The 18,003-nt window shown below is 41.8% G+C and overlaps 1 protein-coding gene across 4 annotated transcripts in view; it reads left to right on the top strand.

The window, feature by feature from the left end:
- The window catches only part of epha4a (eph receptor A4a), a 35,500-nt gene extending 19,547 nt beyond the window's left edge, over window positions 1-15,953 (top strand). The window contains exons 5-18 of one of the 4 annotated variants that reach the window (XM_017473196.3): window positions 395-730; window positions 3,080-3,204; window positions 4,612-4,771; window positions 5,122-5,236; window positions 6,636-6,694; window positions 6,960-7,073; window positions 7,231-7,416; window positions 10,807-10,868; window positions 10,980-11,189; window positions 11,409-11,585; window positions 11,739-11,932; window positions 12,427-12,585; window positions 13,718-14,536; window positions 14,844-15,953. In XM_017473196.3, the coding sequence (XP_017328685.1) occupies window positions 395-730; window positions 3,080-3,204; window positions 4,612-4,771; window positions 5,122-5,236; window positions 6,636-6,694; window positions 6,960-7,073; window positions 7,231-7,416; window positions 10,807-10,868; window positions 10,980-11,189; window positions 11,409-11,585; window positions 11,739-11,932; window positions 12,427-12,585; window positions 13,718-13,832 (2,012 nt within the window). In that variant the 3' untranslated portion in view covers window positions 13,833-14,536; window positions 14,844-15,953. The remainder of the gene's footprint in view (window positions 1-394; window positions 731-3,079; window positions 3,205-4,611; window positions 4,772-5,121; window positions 5,237-6,635; window positions 6,695-6,959; window positions 7,074-7,230; window positions 7,417-10,806; window positions 10,869-10,979; window positions 11,190-11,408; window positions 11,586-11,738; window positions 11,933-12,426; window positions 12,586-13,717; window positions 14,537-14,843) is intronic. The other 3 variants (XM_017473197.3, XM_017473198.3, XM_017473199.3) reach the window with 3 other exon arrangements.
- The last annotated feature ends 2,050 nt before the right edge of the window (window positions 15,954-18,003 follow it).

The raw sequence follows: 18,003 nt of genomic DNA, 5'->3' as shown, positions 1-18,003 counted from the left end.
ACTTTGATCACCACTCATTGTTCATTGTCCAAAAAAAAAAACTTTTTTTTGTTTAGCTTAATAGATTCTGGATGGTTTATGGTGATGACACTAGAAATGCTCAAATATAGAATATTGGTACATATCCTAATCTAATTTGCCATTTTATAATGAACCAAATCCTCACTTTGGGAAAGAAAAAAAAAGCTCACGGCTAAACGATGCACATTAGATATCATAAAATTACTGATCCCCTGCATGCTTTGAATCCTTTAGTGCCAATTCATAACGAGCCTGTAACTACGACAGTGGATGTAGTGGATGCAGATTTTCTGTCATGTTTTTCTAGCATACTCCATTTCTCTCTATAGTGACTCCATCATAATCTAATCTCCTGCTCGCTTTGCTCCACCAGAGCCACCGTCCTCCCCACAGCACCTCATCTCCAATGTCAACGAGACATCGGTGAACTTGGAGTGGTCGGCGCCGGCGTTTTCAGGCGGAAGACAGGATCTTACTTACAATGTGGTGTGTAAACGGTGCGGCCCGGACGGACAGCGGTGCGAGCCATGCGGTGTCGGCGTCCATTACACACCGCAGCAGCTCAGCTTGCGGAGTACGCGCGTCTCCATCAACGAGCTGCAGGCGCACACGAACTACACCTTCCAGGTGTGGGCTGTCAACGGTGTATCGCCGCAGAGCCCCGGGCCTGACCAGGCTGCGTCAGTCACCGTCACCACCAACCAGGCCGGTGAGTGACACAAATCTTACTCACTTAGTCATCTTAGCACGTTCGCCTCACACCTCCAGGGTCCGGGGTTCGATTCCCGCCGGGGCCGTGTGCGGAGTTTGCATGTTCTCCCCGTGCTGTGGGGGTTTCCTCCGGGTACTCCGGTTTCCTCCCCCAGTCCAAAGACATGCATGGTAGGCTGATTGGCATGTCCAAAGTGTCCATAGTATATGAATGGGTGTGTGAGTGTGTATGTGATTGTGTGCCCTGCGATGGACTGGCACCCTGTCCAGGGTGTACCCCGCCTTGTGCCCGATGCTCCCTGGGATTGGCTCCAGGTTCCCCCGCGACCCTGAAGAAGGAGTAAGCGGTAGAAGATGGATGGGTGGATGGATATAGGATATGTTAACAGTTAATGGTTCTGATTGGTCAGAAGGTATTGATTAATTTTCTTTAACAGCAGCTCAGACTGTAGTGCTTAGCAATATCGTTTCTATAGTAACAGTTAACTCACTTTTAACTGGCCAGAAGCTCCATATAATCTACGACATGTTAGTTAACTGTTGACTAAACATAATGAAGAAATGTTTACTAAGTGTTTTTTGGAAGGAGTCTCCAGTTTCAGCACTTTAAGTGTTCCATTACAGGACAGACAACTTCTGTGTTTTCTCGGTAACATGACAAGCTGCATTTTTATTCTGAGAGGCTGGTGATGGAGCAAGTATTTATAGCCACTATAACGTAAGTGAAAACTTGTTCCATGGATGATCCGCATTAAAACGTAACTATAAACAGATCAGAAGTTGTCATTCTTTAACAACTGCAAAAGTAATTAACGCACTGCTGTGATATTCCGTACGTAAACAATGTTTACTCTTGGAATTGAATTGTTTGTGTGTCGCGGAATCTACATACGCAGTCACGTAACCGAACCGCTGTACTATTCACGCATGTTCACGCCTTGGGCTTGCCCTTGCGGTTTATTATCTATCACAATTTAATGGCTAGCAGCTCAGTGTGTGCGTTTTTATTTACAATAACGAGAGTGCTTTAAATTTCCTCGCACACCATATAATGAAATAGCGAGATTTGTGTGGATGCAGAGCCGAGTATGAGATCACCGTATAACGTCCTCATATGATTAGGTGCGAGGTTGATTCGTTGCATGCGTAGCACAAACAGCCGGAGATGCTAGACAAATATGGAAAACCAGTCTACTTTTTTTACTGTGAACAAATCACAGCTTGCCACGTGAGCGTCAAAAGCAATTACTCTGACAATAAACCGAATGTGTGTGTGTGTGTGTGTGTGTGTGTGTGTGTGTGTGTGTGTGTGTTAGCATTAGCATTCCTGCATTACCAAGCATGTGCGTGGGATGCCTAGCTTGTTATTGTTGAGTGGTAAATTTTTACAAGGTGTTTAATTAAAAGTTTACAAAGCCGTGGTATGTTTGCGTCTCATTAACGGCAGACACACCTGTCCATGTTGCGCTTTACTCAGTCTAGCATTTACAACTGGACTTTTTATAAGCCTCGCTTCCAAATCAGCTTCCATTCCTCTCTGTGCAGCCATTCAGACAAATGAAAGGCCGTAAGCTTCAGCTTGATCTCGCATGGTCTCTGGAATGTGGATTTAAAGCTATATAGATTACAGCAGACTTGCTTCCAATAATAAAGTCTGGCTACGAAAGAAAATAAAAAGCTCGGTTCGGTTTATCTCAGAGAAAACCGAGCCGTCGCTCTGTTATAACAGTCGCCTTGGCGAGATCAGCCTCTGTACAGGGAACACGAAACCTGCATCGATCAGCAGCTGTCATTAAGCGACACTACAAAAGGATTTTCATGCTCGTCTCAGGACGATAAGATAAACATATCTCTGTCACTGTAATGGTTTATAGCTTCATGGGGCTAATATGTTTGTCTTTTAATCAAAGTTAAACAGTAGGGTTTTTCTAATTCAGCATCTGTCCCAAATTACAAATCAGTGATGATCCATGCTTTACACCCAATCTTCAGGGGAATAATGGTGACTTGGTGATGATGGCTTAAGTTAGGCTTAAAATCTAGATATGGTTGGTGGCATTTGCACCATTTTTGGCCCATTATACCCTCGCCATTGGTACGTAATAAGCCTTCAGCCCAAAATCCACTGGCACCATTGGTGCAATAGACCATCATGCCAAAATTTGTCCGAATCTCTATCTTCCTGGGATCTCTAAAACTAAGATCAACTTTATTTTCATCCTAATTCTTGGGAGCAGAACCAATATTAAAATAGTCACACTTCAAATTCTTTGGTTTGCGCGCCTAGCATTCTAGACTTTCTCTCTATGTTATTTTTACGCTTTATTATGCTTTTCATCTTCTCCAGCTCCCTCTCCAGTTTCGTCCATCCAGGCCAAGGACATCACCCGGCACGGCGTGTCTCTGGCATGGCAGCAGCCCGAGCGGCCCAACGGCGTCATCCTGGAGTACGAGGTCAAGTACTACGAGAAGGTGAGTAGGGAGGCATGAGAACCGCATCCTAGGATCAAAAAGCTTCATCATCATCAATTTCATAGCAGGGGGCCAAGAACTACACAAAGAGATGCAGGCGATCTGGGACGTATAGCTGAATTTCTTCATTTAAAAAAATGTTGTGGGAAATGTGACGGTGAAGGGTAGTCAAGAAAAGGGAAGAGAGAGTGATTGAAAGATTATGTGAAAAAAATGACACATAAACACAAACACAGAGGCTTACATTCCACCCCAACAGCTACAAACCAAGCATTAGGGGACATGGAGGAAAAAAATCCCATTGACTCTGCTTGCTTTGGCGCAGATTTGGAAGTGCCAAAGTGGTCTGAATGCAGAGGAAAGCTCCAGGGATTCCTATGCAAGCAAATTCCGGTTACACCCATGAGAGGGAGAGCAAACAATAGACAGGCACTTTGTTTTTTTGTTTTGTTTTTTCAAAAACTGTGGCTTGTGGTTTCCCGCTACAGAAAGCTTCCCCTTGTTTTTTCATATCAGACCTGCATAGAATCCCAGTATGTGTGCCAAAGCGGTTGATCACGTATGTTTGTTCTGTTCAGAGATATTCTAGACAAGACGCTACAGGTAGACAATTTTGGTGACGTCAATTGAAAACAAAATCGAATAAAATTACGGCTTCTTTTACATTGTAACAAAAAAAAAAGATCCAAACTCAACAGCGTAAGGTTTGTTTTTCTGTTACCTCACAACACTGCAACTTTGAAAAATGCTCTAAGCTCCGCCCACTCTGCAATCACTTCATGTCATAGTTTAATCCCAGAATTTTCATTTTCAGGTCATTATACTGTACGTAAATTTTGTCATTATGATGTATGCCATCTAGCTAGAAGAAACCCATCAAAACATTGTATTTAAAAAAAATATAAAAAATTCCGTTTACATTCAGAACCTAGAGAAAATCTCTAGAAGTTTCTAGATGACCTCCATTCATGAATTTTTACACATCCTTAGTTAGAAGGATATTATGAAGGAATGTTGATTATAGTTGGGTTTATGTCAGATTTTATACTGAAAAAATGTGATTGAACGATAAGGAAATGATATTCCCCACAAAGTTTTCTGTAAAATGCTTCTTGTAGTATCTTGCCTTAAATGATTTTTCATGAATAAAAATGAATTAACATGTCAAACTTAGTATAAAATCGATACAGATTCAGGATGTGTTCGCAACAAGGTGGAATAGTAAGAAGAAGAATAATAAGCATGTTGATAAGTGTTGACTTTTCTATGTAAATAAGGAACAGAAAAGATGTTTTTCTTTATCACGTTTATATAAGTCAACATTTCGAAGATTGTATTCGACGTTTTTTGCATAGTTTTTGTTGTTTTTTTCGAATGTCGATTTCCTTTTTGTGTTTGTGCAATCAGGATCAGAACGAGCGCAGCTATCGCATCATGAAGACGGCTTCCCGCAGCGCTGACATTAAAGGCCTGAGTCCGCTCACCTCGTACGTTTTCCACGTACGAGCCCGTACTGCGGCCGGCTACGGAGAATTTAGTGCTCCTTTCGAATTCATGACCAACTCAGGTGTGTACACGCCAGCATTCTTTTTTTTTATGTTTGGGTAAAACAAACAAACTTCGCGGGTTCTTTCTTACAAACAATGAGCGAGGTGTCACGTTTTTAAAACTTTTCCCCCTTTGTCTATCTAGTAAGAAACTGGCTGATGTGTCTATAATTACAGCCTGCTTTGTGAACAGACAGGGCTTTGTTAGCTCACGACAAGGAAAATGCCTGAGAGAGAGTAAAACAAAAACAAAACATCAACCCAATGTTGTTTGTTTGTTTGTTACGTAAATGTACTAATAGCTAAAGCTTCGCAATATCGCGCAAGTATTGATCATTAAAAGTTTGGTTTTATTTTGTTCCCACGAAAGCAGTTCCTTCTCCTATTATCGGCGACGGAGCAAACTCCACAGTTCTTCTGGTCTCCGTTATCGGCAGCGTGGTTCTGCTGCTGATCTTCATCGCTGTCTTCGTCATCGGACGCCGGTACGTTATTATTCTTTCCCTTGCTGTTATTCCCATTGGTCACCTTTCATCTATCGTCTCCTGTCTGTCAGAACAGATCTCTTCACCGCCGTTACTTGCATCGCCTTTCTGTCAGAACTCCCACGGGTAAAACGTGACCGGCGCTGGACGCTAAAGATATTTATTTTTTCCCCCCTCTTGCTTATCAAACTCTCTGTTTGCGTAGGCGTGTTAGATTCCACGTCAGCAGCCACCTTACGTACACGGACTCTGACATACGGTCCGAAGCATCTCGACTAAAAGCTTTCCTGCATGTCCTTTAAGTGAGCACTTCTTTTCTTTTCCTTTCCAAGATCGACACTGTAGCGTTTATCAGCTGTGATAATCACCTGTATCCTAAATTCCAATCACATCCTTAATGAATGGGCTCTTTGTTTTCCCAAAAAGCTCCCACTAGACACTTCCTGATATTGTCCCTTTTCAAAAAGGTAACACCTTTACTATCTTTCCTTTTCTCACCCTTTCGTTTGCGAGGGTCGACATGATGGGATCCAAAAAGCCTGAGCACACCACCAAGAGAGAGAGAGACAGAGAGAGAGAGAAAAGAAAGGAATACAACATTGTATTCATCTTCAGTTGTTGCTTGGCAACCAGAACCTGATATTGACTTTATTAGTAAATAAGAAGAGTCTTGACATATATTAAGTAAGGATTTTGCAAATTTGTTCACACACACACACACACACACACACACACACACTGAAGCGAGGTGATTTCAGGCCACACCGGAGCATTCAGGCGTTAAACCCTCGTCTCCTCCTTCTCCTGTTCTACCTGTGGATCTTCCCCTCCTCCCTGTCCTCACATACTATCTCTCTCTCTCTCTTTTTCACACACACACACACACACACACACACACACACACACACACACACCCTTCCTCTTTCTCTTTGCCTCTCCGCACCCACCTCAGGGGGGCTTTTGTCAACACCGGTCTACAGTGAAGAAACAATAACAACACAGTCGCATTCCTGAAAAGGTTGATTTGACTCGCCCAGGTGACCCTGCACACAACGGGGTGTGTGTGTGTGTGTGTGTGTGTGTGTGTGTGTGTGTGTGTGTGTGTGCGTGTGTATTGGAACTCCTGCTGCTTAGACCAGGTAACCCTGGAGCTTTGCGGGAGAGAGGGGAATTGGTCATGTTCGTGTGTGTGTTTGCATAGGGTTGACTGTTTCGGCCCCTTCCTGCATCTCTCTCTCTCTCTCTCTCTCTCTCTCTCTTTCTGTATGTCTCTCGCTCACCTTTTGGTTGTCAGCTTTAAAAACTTTGCCATTATTGCCTCCTTAAGGACTGAATGGTGTGAAAAATTGTGTGTGCAATAAATTTGAGATTTCTATCAGGTCTTTTTTTTTTTGTCTAGGAGGAGTAAATACAGCAAAGCCAAGCAGGACTCAGATGAAGAGAAACACCTACACCCAGGTAATAAGGCGAGCACTGGCTAAACATATCCATAGACACACACTGAGATTGCTGGAGGAGATGAGCAAAAAGGAACAAAGGGGATGCAGAAACGAGTGTTGACATGAGCTAGCAAAAAAAAAATGTATGGTATGGTGTGAATAGAAAACAGATGTCTCCCCTTTGTTGTGTTTTTGCCTGTACTACTGTTAGTTCTCGCATTCATCTTAACCTCTCTCTCTCTCTTTCTCTCTCTCGCTCTTTCCATCCATCCATCCATCTACAGGGGTGCGGATCTATGTGGACCCTTTCACGTACGAGGACCCCAACCAGGCCGTGCGCGAATTCGCCAAAGAGATCGACGCCTCCTGCATTAAGATCGAAAAGGTCATCGGCATCGGTAAGAAGCCCTCTGGCTGTGTCCCATTCAGATTTCACAATGTTCCAATCGCTTTATTTGCTGCAAAAAAAAAAGGCGTCCTCTAAATACACCACGGTCTTTGAAAAACCAGCGTATTGTGGCGCGGTTATGTAACCCATTGTGGCATGTATCACAGGTGAGTTCGGCGAAGTATGTAGTGGGCGCTTGAAGACGCCAGGGAAACGAGAGATCTGCGTGGCCATCAAAACCCTGAAAGCTGGATACACGGAGAAGCAAAGACGGGATTTCCTGAGCGAGGCCAGCATCATGGGCCAATTCGATCACCCCAACATCATCCGCCTTGAGGGAGTCGTCACTAAATGTGAGTACAGTTGGACGAAGCGTCATAAAACTCGGCCCCAGATCTAATTCTCAAGGCTGTGTGAGCCTTGGAGGCATTTCAAGCCTTCACCTGTCAGTACTGGAACTCGGTTTGCTCAGTCGACAGTTCAGGCTTTTTATTCCCTAAACTTTCACAAGTTTAGGGTTTGGCTTTGGCGCTTGGCAACGAAAGTCCCCTTGAGTGCTGTTTTCCTGCTCCACGTTCTAAATTACCCAGTGCACCGTAATCACCATTTGGCACCCTGATTAAACAAAAAAAGTATAATATATAAAACTACGTACTCCATTACATACTCCCTTTTTTCTCCCACCTTGATGAAAATCAAGCTCGTCTTTTCCAGTGGCTGCTTCTTTGCCAGCCCCGGAATCTTGGCAGACTGGCAGGTATCGCATCACAACTTTTAGTACCGCTCTGGTGAATGAAAGTATCTGCCTGTATATACGAATTAAGCAAGAACGTTTTGACGTCTGTTCCCTACCATAACTCGTACTGAGCTGGTTATATTTCTACAAATAATAGACTGTTGTTATACCTTTGACTCTTTAGCACATTTACAGTACACACATTGAAGAGAAAGTACAGTATATTAGTGAATACGTGAACTGCTGCTGCAATCATAAAATCGCTCCTGTGCTCAGCCCAGGACTCTTATTCCCGATTCCAGTGAAAGTTGCATTCTCGATTCTTAAATAACCACTCTTTACAAACGCAGTGAGCAGAAAAGTATCTCAGAATGTGTCGAACCTGGAGGAAGAAGACCTACAACAGCAGAAGACCGCCCTAGATAGAAATTTTCTTTTTTTAGAGATTTTTTGCTTTCTCTGCAAACTAAGTACTAATGGGAAGTGGTACTTTAGCCAAGATGTCGGATTTCTGATTGGAAGGTCGTGAATCCCATTTCAAATCCCAGCACCGCCAAGATAGGCCCTTGAGCAAGGCCCTTAACCCTCAACTGCTCAGTTGTATAATTGAGATAATTGTAATTCGCTGTGGATAAGGGTGTCTGCCAAATTCTGTAAATGTAATGTAGGTACTATGCCACAGAGTGACAAAGCAAAATCATTGGCGCGATTGATTCTGCAGACCAATCCTATGGTGCATGTGGTCTGACAGTTCTTCAGCTCTTCATTCACACCTTTAGCTGCTACCTGCAATTACTTCCCATTTACCAACCTTTGATGTCAGAGGAGAATGACCAGCAAATATGTTAGGCTATGGTAACTCTATTAACTACTCTATCCAAAAGTGGTGAGCAGAAAAGCAAGTTAGAATGTGTTGAATCTCAAGGAAGCTACAGCAGAAGACCATCCTGATTGCATGAACAAGCAGGGGTACAGGTGTTCGTATTAAAGAAGCTGGTGAGTGTATATGGACATTATATATGAGAAACAAGGGTTAGATTTGCCCTGTTGGCTTCCACCAGATTTGTGGAGATGCCTGTATTAGGGAAGACATTGCCAAGAGAGAAAGCAAGAGCAAGAAGGAGTTTAGCTTAACTTCCCTTCTTGGCCCTTTTAACTCTGGGCTAGTTGGCCTGGTGAGAGCTGTTGGTTTTATTAATGGCGGTACAAGGCCTTGTAAAAACCATGGCCTGACTAAAGAGGGCTCAAGCTGATTGTTATTGCTGGCGAATAATGGTGGTCCTTCCATCTCCAACAGGGCCAATTAAATGTGTTAAATCACTAATGATACTGCAAGTGTCCTGAATAAATAAGCACCAAAATGCCCCCAAGCCTCCGACAGACAGAAAGAGGGAAAGAGAAGGAAAGTGGGAGATGCCAGCCGTCCCTAAAGGAGGCATTCAGAGATGGTGCTAAATGCAGCAGCGCGAGATTGCATTTGCATAATGAAGCCACAGCTTTTCCACCATAATGATTTCTCATAGGTGGAGAGCCCGTGTGTGAGTGTGTGTGTGCGTGCGCGCTTGATTGTCATCCATTGTAAAGGCATGAACACTGCTGTTCTCCGTTTCAGTGAAAAGAGGGGGAACTTAATTCTGCAACAGAAGTCCAATCGCCCCTCGGCAATGGATGCATTCAATAAACAAACACGCATAGAGAAAAGCAGGGAAATAACACCTATGCACATAAGACAGAGCAAATGTGAGAAAAGAAGGCTCTTGATTGGGAAGTGTCACTCAAAGCGCACTAAAGAAAGCACAACAAACTTTCTGAGCAACATACGAGCATTTTTTCTTCACTCAAAACCCCATTTTCTCTTCATTTCCAGTGGAGACCGTTACGCAACCAGACGGCTAACGAAACAATGAAAAACTGCTTATTGTGCATGGGTTTTTTCTTTTCTTTTCTTTCTTTCTCTCTCTTTCAAGGTTTTTGATTAGTTTTTCTCTTCTGCATTTTGTCTATGCGTGGCAGAGATGATTACCATTCATGATGCAGCCTCTGTGGAGCCTTTGGCTGAGACAACATAGTGTTTGTTGAGCAGATGGGTTCGCTGATTGCTAGTTATGAAGTAGTGCTAGCAAAGACACGAAGTAGAGGGAAGAGGAAAAAGAAAGAGAGGTCAGAAGCGGGGGAGAACGATGTATTACAGCTGCAGCAGCTTTGTGTTCCTTCAAAATGGAGTTTGTTTGTTTCAAACACTGGCTTCAAACGTTAGCATATCACTTAAAGCTGGTGGAGATAAATTGCTAACTGAACCCTACTAGATTTTATTCACAGGCTGTAACATTAGCATTTTGATGAAGTCAATAATTTTTTTAAGGGACATATTTAAATAAAGTCACTTCGCTATGTAGCACTCCTAGCTATGCTAAGCAACAGTAGAAGCTTCAAACATTAGCATTTTGCTGAAGGCTAGTGGAGACAAATTCCTAGCTGAAAGCTTAATGAACTAAACCCTACTAGATTTTCCTCACAAGATATAACATTAGCATTTTGATGATGTGCTTTTTTTTAAAGTAGGACATGTTTAAATAAAGGTACTTCACTATGTAGCATAGCTAACAGTGAAAGCTTCAAATATTAGCGTTTTGCTGAAGGCTAGTGGAGACAAATTGCTAACTGAAAGCATACTGAACTAAACCCTACTAGGTTTCTTTAAGTAATGATATTTTTCTATTTTGAACTGTTTGTGAATTATTTCCATATTCAACTAAGGTAAACTCACTATTTAGCACATCTAATAAGTTAGTATGATGTTTTCTCCATGCTAGTAGAGTTAAATAGTTAGTTGTAACATTAGACTTTAGATTTTATCGACCAAGATTGGATTATCCTGTGCTAAAATTACATTAAATTACATTGAGGCAAAAAAAAGTGAAGGAACTTTTGAACTGTGTACAAAAAAAAAAAAAAAAAAAAAAACATCGGTTTTGTTCCTTAACGGAATGTAATTTTTTCTTCATAGGCAAACCTGTAATGATCATCACCGAGTACATGGAAAACGGCTCCCTCGATGCCTTCCTGAGGGTGAGTCTAACATTAAACTTGACCTTTGGAAAGTTTGGAACATTATTAACAATGCTAAAAGTACTTTATTGTTATTTATTTTTTTTACAATTTCCACCATTTTCTGCGCAGAAAAACGACGGCCGCTTCACGGTCATCCAGCTGGTCGGTATCCTCCGAGGAATTGCATCGGGAATGAAATATCTCTCAGACATGAGCTACGTCCACCGCGACCTAGCCGCCAGGAACATTCTAGTCAACAGCAACCTGGTGTGTAAAGTGTCCGATTTCGGTATGTCTCGGGTGCTGGAGGAAGACCCGGACGCAGCTTATACAACACGGGTAAGTTTTTAAAGCGTCACTAAGCCGAAAAAAAACCCTCTCACGCTGCCATGTTCTGTGTGGATAACAGAGCTTTGAGCAAGTCTGCCTGCGCCAAGCTGTTGCTTTCTATGTTACTAACCCATAGTGCCATAGTGCTTTGCATGTGTCTATGTGTGTGTGTGGGTGGGGGTGTGTGTGATTAACCTCGTCGCACGTGTTTGTTGTGTCTCTCGAAAGGAAATAATGGGAACCTATCAATCGCAGGGTGGAAAAATCCCCATTCGCTGGACAGCACCAGAGGCCATCGCGTACAGGAAGTTCACTTCAGCCAGTGACGTGTGGAGCTACGGGATCGTCATGTGGGAGGTGATGTCGTACGGCGAGCGGCCATATTGGGACATGAGCAACCAGGATGTAAGTGACGAGACCTTTTTCGAGAACATGCTGATTCAGAGATGCGAAAGGAGGCCAGTTTGTGACCTTTCGCCTTCTCGACTTTCTCAGCGTTCTCACTCCCCCTCTCTCATTTTTATTTATTTTTTGTCTTTGTCCTCTTTCTTTTTTCAGGTCATAAAAGCCATTGAAGAGGGATACAGGCTTCCCCCACCAATGGATTGTCCCATTTCTCTCCACCAGCTCATGCTGGACTGCTGGCAAAAAGAGCGAGCCGAGAGACCTAAATTTAGCCAAATCGTCAACATGTTGGACAAATTAATCCGTAATCCCAATACGCTAAAGAGGACTGGAGGGGAAATAGCAAGGTATACTATGGAATCAACTATTATGTCTCATCAAAAGGTGTCCGGTGTCCTGTTACCACACTAACTAAAGTTAATTGTTGTGCTAAACGATCAAAGCTGTTCGGTTAAAATGTTAGGTTTTATCCTTGTAAACTTCTTTTTACTGGATAATATTCCTCTTAAGACTGTTAGTATAAGGTCTTGCATCAGCTCATCGAGAAATGTTCCATAAATCCCTGGATCATTATGTTATATTTATATTACCGTACATTACAATAAATATAATACGCAGATTTTGGCTTTGACTTTGATGGTTTTTATTATAATAGCTCTGTCGTTGTGAGTAAAGACTGTTGCGTGCAGTCATAAACTTTTATGTGCCTCTGTGAACCTATAACTTTGTAAAATACTTAGCTGTAAGTATTGCAGACCCATGAAATAATAATAAAAAAAATTAAAAATGGAGCGTTCCCAAGTAGCAAAGTGACATTTTAGTCTTTTGCTGTCTTTTCCAGACCCAACACCACCCTTCTAGAGCCGAGCAGTCCAGAATTCTCCTCTCCTCTGGGCACCGTGTCTGACTGGCTAACAGCCATCAATATGGAGCGTTACCGTGACAACTTCACCGCCGCCGGCTACACCACCCCAGAGGCGGTAGTGCACATGACGCAAGAGTAAGTCATGAAAATGTGGCACCGAGGCCCACGTCTAGGCTCAGAGCATGCTCAAAGTGTTGCTTGAGAGTGGCTGTTGGTGCGATGGTGCGATTTATGACTCCGGCCTCTTCCTACAATGCAAATAACCTGCAGAAACATCGTAAACATCAAAGCACGAAGAGTTTGCTACTCGCAGCAAGAAAAAATGTCTACAGATAACTCTAGTAAAAAAAAAAACAGCTCAGAGCCACTATGTTGTTCTTGACGATCAGCCACTATGGGGTCATTAAGAGCGAGAGATTCTGATACAACAAAAACAATAAAACGTACTTTACTTACGAAGTCAAACAAAATCCGCTCAGCTCCAGTGCATCCTTACTTGATCCAAGATAACTGTTATGGCTAGCTAAATTAAAGTTGCCTAGCTACCGTTAGAAAGAAGTGCGTGAACACAGGCGATGGTGCTTTTCATGTCAACTATGTAAACATAAACAGCGTTCAGTGACGTCCCCTGATTGATTTACTCATTTCGAAGTGTTCAATATCGACCACCAAAAAACTCGTTACTCAGACTTGTACTTGGTCTTAAAAAAAATGGTAACAATGGATCCTTAGTTTGGAGTCTCAGGGTTGTTTGTCATTTATAGGAGCTTTTCCTCGCCTCCGTCGCCTCTGGCTTTCTCATTAGGGACCTAAATATAAATCTGCATTGTGACAATGTCTATTGTTAAACAGCGTATACAAATAAATTGAATGGAATGAATGGAATTAGTGGAAGCTTGCTCTTAAAGCAGCGCAGAGGGGGAAGCATTGCCGTGACATCCATCCATCCATCCATTTCTATACCGCTTATCCTACACTGGGTCATGGTGGAACCTGGAGCCTATCCCAGGTGACTCGGGCTACAAGGTGGTGGAACACCCTGGATGGGGTGCTACTAAGCCACCCTATTACCTTGACATATTATCTAAAAACAGTACACTTCTACTGTATGTATGTGATTTTTTCCCCCCTAAGTGCAGAATGTCAGCTTTTTGCTAGTTTTTTGGTTTAGCTCGAACGACCTGCGGAGCTTCTTACGGAACACACATACACACATTGCTTTTGGTTATGTTCTCACCACCCCCTTCTTGGTTTCCCCTTCCAACAGAGACATGACAAGGATAGGCATCTCGTCAGCCATGCACCAGGACAAGATTCTCAGCAGTGCGCAGGGAATGCTGTCCCAGATGCAGCAGATACAGGACAGGATGGTTCCAGTCTGATCGGAAACTCTTACACTCTTACAGCTCATTTATTTCCCCCTTGTTTTTGTTTTGTTTCGTTTTTTTTTTAGACAACTCCATTTTTACCTCATCCTCATTTACGCACTTTAAAAAAAAATTCGGAAAAAAATAAAACAAGAACAAGGACGAACGGCTAACGGCACTTTTTTCCCCCCTGGATCACCTTTCTATCGGAGGATTCGTTTCCTTCCTTCCCTGGTGTTGTGAAACTACGTTCTTCACTATGTCGTGCATTTTGCTACACGATGGAACTTTGACGGGGCATGCTCTTTTTTTTTCATCCTTTTTTTTTTGTATGTATGTACGTAAATGTAAATAAGTAGAACTTTTTGGATTCGTTCCACTTTGCCATTTCATCTTCCAGATTGAAAAACTGTGGCTTTAAAGTAAAAAAAAAAAAAGACATTTTGAAGTTTTTTTTTCTATTATTCTGGGATTTCTGGCTCCATGTGAAGGCTTCTCCGCCCCTTTGAAATGGAATATCTGTCTCCACTTGGCTGGCAAGTCATGCGCGCCGATGGATTCGAGAACACTGCTCTGAGTTGAGATCTCTCTTGCGTCTTTTTCTCTCCAGCTTGGTCTCTATGGGTTGTTTTTGTTGTTGGGTTTTTTTTTTCACTCTCACTCTCTCAACCCTGGCAGGCTGTGAAATTCCCACTCACTGGAAGCTGGATGGAAGTAAGGTAAGCACTATTCCGTTGTTTATGAGATCTGCTCTACTTCCTCTGGTAGTTATTTATACAGTCCTCAAGATGGGATTTAGAGAGGGAGAAATGATGACAAAGTTATGCTTATAGTGTTATTCAATAGGAAAAAAGTAGGGGTAAAAAAAAAAAATTGAGAACCATTTTCTTGAGCACAAAGCAAAGCAACTATTTCAGCTATGTTCTCTGAGGATTACTAGCAAGCACTAAACCTAGCCATTGTGTATTGAAAACACCTCAAGCATCCATTTCACTTACATTCTCTGTCATTTTGTTTTCTCTGTAGGGTCACCTCGGCGTTTCTGCATTGTAGCGACATCCTTCATCCCCTTAGCGAAAGCAAAGCAAAAAAAAAGAAAGAGATTTTTTACAGCTCTCCTCAAGTTTCCTCTCAACGCAGAAATGCTTCCAGACACAAATAATAACAAGCTGAGAAGTGGCTATGGATAATTTGCACATCCCCCAAGAGCTTTGTTTTGTCTGCAACTAGTGACTAAAGGGATCCTAGCAACAGAACACATGCTAGCTGCTTAGCCTTAGCTGGATGAACTCTACAGCTTCATGTGCGTGTTTGTTGTTGTTGTTTTTTTCTGTGAAGGATGACGCTTGCTCTGAGGAACACACAAAAACACACACTCAAAGAAGACATAGAGTACACTAAGACAAAAGAGTTGCTGGAAAAGAAAACAGAATCATTTGCTAGCTTATTATTGTTTTGTTTTTTTAGCCATAAGGAAGTCACTGGAGTTTTTCGTTTAACGGTTCTGGAGTCATAAGCCTTCACGAATTCAGATCGCTAAGCTAAATTCAGACTCGGAGGATTAGCAGCTAGCGCTAACGCTTCAGTTGTGGCTCTGGGAACTGGAATACGGACACTTGAACCTTAAACTTACCACAGGAATGTTTTTGGGTTTTGTTTTTTTGTTGAAAAATAGGGAAAAATTGATTCACATTTCATGAAAGCCAACGGTCTTGTTTGTCTGTTTAACATGCATTCCCATTCAGAAAACATTTTCTTCATCACGTTTTGCAGTTGGAGCACCTGATTGGAAATATGCAAGGAATGTGGAGGAGTTGGAGAGCTATAGAATGTATCGTGCCAAGTTTCTTAAATGTAGTTTAATTCTTGGGAATCAAACTAACAAATCATGTTTTTTTTTGTTGTTGTTGTTGTTTTTGTTTTGTTTTTTTGTTTTGTTTGCTCAGTTAATCTAGTTGTGTAGATTAACAATGTGCTTAATTTGCAATTATCTATATAATGACATTGTTTACTTTCTTTATTTGAAAAAAAATGAATTTAGGTACATTTCATTTATTTATGGTCCTTTTTTTATCTAGTTTGTAAATTGTAAAATAGAAATATGAGAAAAAATAAATGACTGATTGCCAGGTGTGACTTTTTATTTTTATTTTTCGTGGTTGAACTTACGTATTTGGGCATGACTTTACGTATTTGAGTAACTAGCCAAAAATTTAGCCTAGTTGTATATGTAATATTTTCATATTAAAAAGTAAGTTGTACTACTTCTCTGAAAGTGACACATGCTACGTAGTTTGCTAATCAATGAATCCGAAGTAAATATTAGCTAGAATTTGACCCACTACCTAGCAGTTTACTGTTAGCTACTAGAAATAATGCTAGTTGAACCTGCCGTTAGCAAAGAAAACAGGCTAACTTGGTTAAATATAGCTAGTTAAGGTTAGGAAATAAAAAAATGAAACTTACCTCAGTACTCTTTTCCAAATTAGATTTACAGTTCATACCTTCCAAGGAGGTAAATGAGACACCGTTTTTTAACATTTTAACATTTTACTCCTCCTCAAGTTCAAACTGGCTGAAAAACAAAACAAAACAATAGAAGCCCTCATAGAATCTGTAATGGTTATAATGGGAATTTTATTGGCTTTAATGGAAACTGTAATGGTCCCTGAGGATCTCAACTGGTAATTTGTTGCCTTCTGTTGGTGGCATTTTATGTCTAGTAGACACCATTAAGGACCAATAATGGTAATAGTACTGGTGTTAATGGTTAGCTGATGGTTTGTAATGGTATTTGTGATTTGGTGTTTTTTTTGCCACCGGGTTAAGACTGCGGTCTGGTTGCTTACCCATAGTGCTAAAACCATAGCATGAAAAGCTCATGGTAGATTGGAATTTTTTTTGGATTCTTGGACTTGATTAATTTGATTGGATTCTAAACTAAACATTCTATTGATATATTGTGCACAGTTATTAGCTAGATGGAAGAAGTAGAGACTTTACAAGAACTTGGAAGGTCTCGCACCTATGGGGCTGGGGGTTTGAGTCCCGCCTTCGCGCTGTGACTTTGCTTCAGGGGTTTTCCTCCGGGTACTCCGGTTTCCTCCCCAAGTCCGAAGACATGCATTGTAGGCTGATTGGCATTTCCAAATTGTCTGTAGTGTGTGAGTATTTGTGTGATTGTCCTTTGATGGGTTGGCCCCCCATCCAAGGTGTCCCCAGCCTTGTGCCCATAGATCCCTGGGATAGGCTCCAGGCTCTCCTGTGACCCTGTATAGGATAAGCGGTATGGAAGATGGATGGATGGATGGATGGATGTGTTTATTATATCGGATTGTACGGTTCTAATACCCAATTTTCCAGCACTTTTAAGACATCCCATTAGATTTCTTCCTCTCCAACCCCAAGCAGTTTGGCAAGGATAAGTACTACATTAAATTTGAAAGAAAAGAAAAGAAAAAAAAAAGATGAAGAGGGCCGATTCTCCCCTGAAGAACAATCGTAACAATCAAATGACATTACTGGTCTGCCTTTCGTCAGCTTTTTTCTTTCATTCCAGCTCTGTTTCCCACCCCCTCAGCTTTTCCTGTGCTTTCTCCGCGCTGAATGGGCCGTAATACAGCCACCCTGGCACGTTTAATCAGTAAACATCTGTTTCCCCACAGCCTGCCATGATGGCTGATTGTGTGAGAGGCCTTTGATAAATAAACGAAAGAAAAAAACCTCTAGAAATGCAATTTTCCGAATAGGAGAAAGACCCCAGCGCGAGTCTGGCAAGGTTTTTTTTTTTTTTTTTCCTGCCACAATCACCCTAATGAGAGATGCATGCATTATGCATGTGTTTGGGCACTACGCTGAGAGGAAGTGAGAAGAGTGGAAAAAAGTTTAACTCAGGAAATACGCTTGAAATTAGCGGGTAGTTAATGAGGCAGGGATGAGCCGAGAGAGAGAGAGTGAGAGTGGGAGAAAGGTTGAGCTAATCTATAAAAGTGTGTGTATGTGTGTGTGTGTGTGTGTGTGTGTGTGTGTGTGTGTGTAAGTACAATATAATGGGAAAAAGAGCTGTGAAATGTCCAGAGACGTATATATTATAAAATATTATATAATATTATATTGTGATATAACACACCATAGCGCTATTGAATTCTCAATTCTGATTTGTCAGAATGTTTTGATTAGTTCTATT

This window comes from Ictalurus punctatus, chromosome 7 (genome assembly GCF_001660625.3).
Source record: "Ictalurus punctatus breed USDA103 chromosome 7, Coco_2.0, whole genome shotgun sequence".
Taxonomy (NCBI): Eukaryota; Metazoa; Chordata; class Actinopteri; order Siluriformes; family Ictaluridae; genus Ictalurus; species Ictalurus punctatus.
The sequence above is the reverse complement of the archived record's forward strand: the minus strand, read 5'-3'. Positions and strand labels throughout refer to the sequence as shown.